Source organism: Rhagoletis pomonella, unplaced genomic scaffold (genome assembly GCF_013731165.1).
Source record: "Rhagoletis pomonella isolate Grant_MI unplaced genomic scaffold, Rhpom_1.0 Rhpom_scaffold_00005, whole genome shotgun sequence".
Taxonomy (NCBI): Eukaryota; Metazoa; Arthropoda; class Insecta; order Diptera; family Tephritidae; genus Rhagoletis; species Rhagoletis pomonella.
The window spans coordinates 77261221-77265169 of record NW_023458559.1 but is presented as its reverse complement, the minus strand read 5'-3'; the positions used below and the strand labels follow the sequence as shown (position 1 = coordinate 77265169).

Below are 3949 nucleotides of genomic sequence, written 5' to 3'. Positions count from 1 at the left end.
CGGCAAAAAATTGTTTAAAAATCAACAGGATTTTTGTTTTTAAATTCCATGGGTTTTAAAAATGCATACCCAAAATTGTCCTAATAACTCAGAGTAAAAAGTTTGAAATTTAGACGTAATTTTTTGGCGTTTTAATGTACTTGAAAAACATTGACCATTTTAACTGCATTTTATGACAAAAAATTTAAAATGAGAAGGCGATTTTAAAAAGGTAAAATAAGGTCCTTAAGTTTAGTTTTGTTGTTGAAGTGGTAAACGCAATAGCACCCAGGTTCGGTCCTCTCTCCGAGCAATTCCAAACAATATTTTTTTTTTATTTTATTACTTTTTATTTTTTAAGCATTATTTTAATTTATTATATTAAATTTTATTCTACTATTTCCTTTTGTTTATGGTATTTCACATAATTACTTCCAAGTTAATACATTTTTTTGGAGTTCAATTTTAATTTAAAAAATAATATAATATTTAAAAGAACAAAAAAAGATTTAAAAAAATTATTCCTGGCAGTGGAATTCGAACCTACGACTTCCCGGATTGCTAAATCCGCAATCCTGCAGCGAACACAGGATGAACTAATTAAGGTACTCATATTTCTTTATATTGCCGATAGCTGTTCTCTCTCATCTTAACAAAAAGCTATTTCTATGATTGACACTACTTAAAAATCTATTCTAAACTTAAAGCTTTATTTTAACAAGAATAAGTTTTAACTTATGACTATGGGCCCATGTCTTAAGTTAATTAAAGGTCCATAATAAAAACCTTTCTTTTATTGAAATAACTAAAAAATAGAACAAAGCTGTAGTTTTTATTAAAATAACTAAAAAAAGATATTGGTATACCAAAATATCTATAGATATTTTCCAGATTTGTAAGAGTTTTTTCAAGTGGATGGTAATTATTTTTCAGAAGTGGCAACCCTGCTTAGCGATATACCTTAGTCTGTTCGGTAATATTTACAGTGCTAATTATCCAACAGCTAATTGCGAGGAACCAATATTTTCTCAATTAGGAAAACATCCAAAAATGTATGCGAACGAAAAATTTGTAAAACTCGCAAGGTTTAGGAACATCTTATCAGCATTTTAATAATATTCAGAAGAGATAGAGATTGGATGAGGTATGCACTGCAACCAGGAGATATTTTGTGATCTCTTTCTTCTTACAACATCTCGCTTAGTCCTAGTTCCCATAGGAAGTTCAAGTGAACTCCGTTTTGTTTTAATAACATTCAAAAAAATGAGACTGAAAATATAATAGGAATACGAAATAAATAGTTACGATCTCGTACGTGTCCGAACCTACTCTCTCACTCTCAGTGAATTTAATTTATTGACAGTTTTACTACATTTAGTCCGAGGAATACGGGATCAGAACTAATGTAAACCCACATCAATTTTCTGAGCAAACGTGAGGATAGCCCTATTAAGTTATTTTGAACTTAATAAACATTGAGGACAACTTCTTTATTTCTATAAATTGAAAAGAGATGAAATTGATCAGCTGTTTTACTCGCTGATAAATTGCTGCTTTACTTCCAAGATTTTTGTGATAGCGAACGTAAAAACCAGATATTTTGTTATAATTATGAACAAATATCAGCTTTTTGAATCTTGTATTCTATCATTCTTGACTAAACACGATATCGAAACATGACTCAATAGGGGTCTTCATCAAAAGTGATAAACTGTTGATAAACTTGATAAAACGATAAGTTTATCATTTTGATAAATGAGCAGTAAAAACTTGGCATGGACAACCATTTAACCAAAGTTTATCGCTTTATCAAATATAAATTATAAATTTCAACAAAACTCAACCTTGACAGATTGCCAGGTGGTCGATTTTGCTACGAACACATAAAAAGCAAATTAGCAAAATGGACGAGATAATAATGAAACGTAACTTGCCACATAAGTTAAGTAATAAACAATTTTTTGCAATTATTTACCAAAACGCGCTCATGAAGGAACTGATAAATTTAAGCGATTTATCTTTATCACTTTAGATGAAGACCCCTAATACAAGTGAACATTTGAACACACATTTACATGGGTAGCTGTAGCTCAGTGCGCAGAGATGCTTGCCACTATTTGTTAGCTTTCGGGAGGGTTCGGGTTCAAACGCCGTCAGTAGCAACATGGGTTATAAGAATAAGATGATACAATTTATTTTTTTTTGTGTTTCCGAATTATGAAAAAGCATCTGCGAAGTGCAGAACGCAATCTTACTCCAACGAAAAAAATCTCCAAAATTGGACTAGTCCAGTAGTATCTTACGCTCAGTGTTGATTGGACCGGTCCTTTCCTAATGACACGCCAATGCTAAAAATGGCAGTTGAAACCATTGGCAGGGGAAATGTGATGGACTAGTGCTGGTAACAATAGGGACTATCTGAGGGCTAACCTAGGGTGAGTCTGAATTGCTGCAGGGTTGGCATCGAATAAACTCGTGTCAGGTGTTTATACATAGACAAGAGGTGTATTGCATACAAAGCGTGTCGAAAAATTTACAGGCACTTATGTGATGACAAATAATTGTTAAAAATGAATAAAGAAAGTAAGGAAATTAAAGCGTTGTGTTATCATTTAGTTAATCGACTGAGAAGAAAAAGGATGCTTGTTTGCCAGCAATTTTTAATCCATCAACAACAAATTTATGATAATTTAAGGAGTGGCAAAAATTCAACAAGACACATTTTGGCATTACAGACTGCTCTGCCCGAAATATTCTTTCAAATAAATGTTCCCAGATTTCGCAGTGTACATCGAAGAGAGCGACATGATAATTCCATGTGGTTTCTGGAGCAAGAAGGAAACGCACAACATTATTATGAATCGTACCGCATGGATAAAAACTCTTTCCAATTGCTTTGTGAGAAGTTGGCTCCTTATCTTCCTTGTCCGGCGGTATTTGTGACACCACCCTTGCCAATTCCGAAGCAAGTCGCACTATGTTTATATAAATTGGCAACATGCGCCGAGTACCGTGTTGTAGGAGATGTATTTGGAGTGCATAAAAGCACAGTGCATAAGTACTTTCATCTTGTTGTTAAAGCAATACTGCAGCTTCGAAGAGAGTTCTTATATTTCCCAGCATTGGAGGAGGCGAAAAAAATTGCTGCAGCTTTTGAAAAATTGACTAATTTACCCAATATTGTGGGTGCAATAGATCGTAAAACCGTTAATTTTTAAAAAGGTCAATACTAAAAAATCTTTTTTTTAGGAACACATATTCCGATTCTGCCACCGAATGATGGGTATCAAGATTATGTAAACAAAAAGGGATGGCCGTCAATAGTTACGCAAGCAGTAGTAGATAATAACTACTTGTAAGTTGAGAACAGTAATTAGAAACATTTTAATGACCGTTTAATTTGTCAGATTCCGAGATGTGAGTGTAAAAAGCCCAGGAGGCACCCATGACGAAGACGTTTTCAAAAACTCGGGATTGTTCAATTATTCATCGCAGCTCATTCCAAATTACGCTTCTGACGTCAACGGAATGCAAACGCCCTTCATGTTAATTGGAAATCCTGCATATCCACTGCTTTCATGGCTTATGAAACCTTACACTGGTAGTTTAGACCCCGAAGAGGAATCATTCAACTGTTACATCAGTTCCGGGCGTATAGTTGGGGAAAATGGATTTGTCAGATTAAAATGTCGGTGGCGATGTCTCTTGAGAAGAATGGACGTTGATCCAGGATTTGTTCCTTTTATTGTTTTGGCGTGTACGATATTGCATAACTTTGCGGAAAAAGAGAAACAGCCCTTTCTTGATTCTTGGTATCCGAATGTGCAGAACGAAGTTCAGTTTCCACAACCACAAACTCCAATTTATATCGAAAGCATTCCTGAAAGAAATATAAAAACAAGGGCTTTACGTGAAAACTTGAAGAACTTTTTAAAAAACAACTTTCCTCTTCGAAGATGAAATTTTTCAA

At 34.0% G+C, this 3949-nt stretch overlaps 1 protein-coding gene across 1 annotated transcript; it reads left to right on the top strand.

Annotated features, from left to right (window-relative positions):
* Positions 1 to 2068: 2068 nt before the first annotated feature.
* LOC118739625 (putative nuclease HARBI1) lies at positions 2069 to 3949 on the top strand (the record flags this gene model as incomplete). The annotated part of the gene is given in 4 exon segments (XM_036471056.1): positions 2069 to 2414; positions 2596 to 3177; positions 3229 to 3334; positions 3387 to 3949. Coding segments are annotated over 3 exon segments (1218 nt in total). The 5' UTR covers positions 2069 to 2414; positions 2596 to 2618.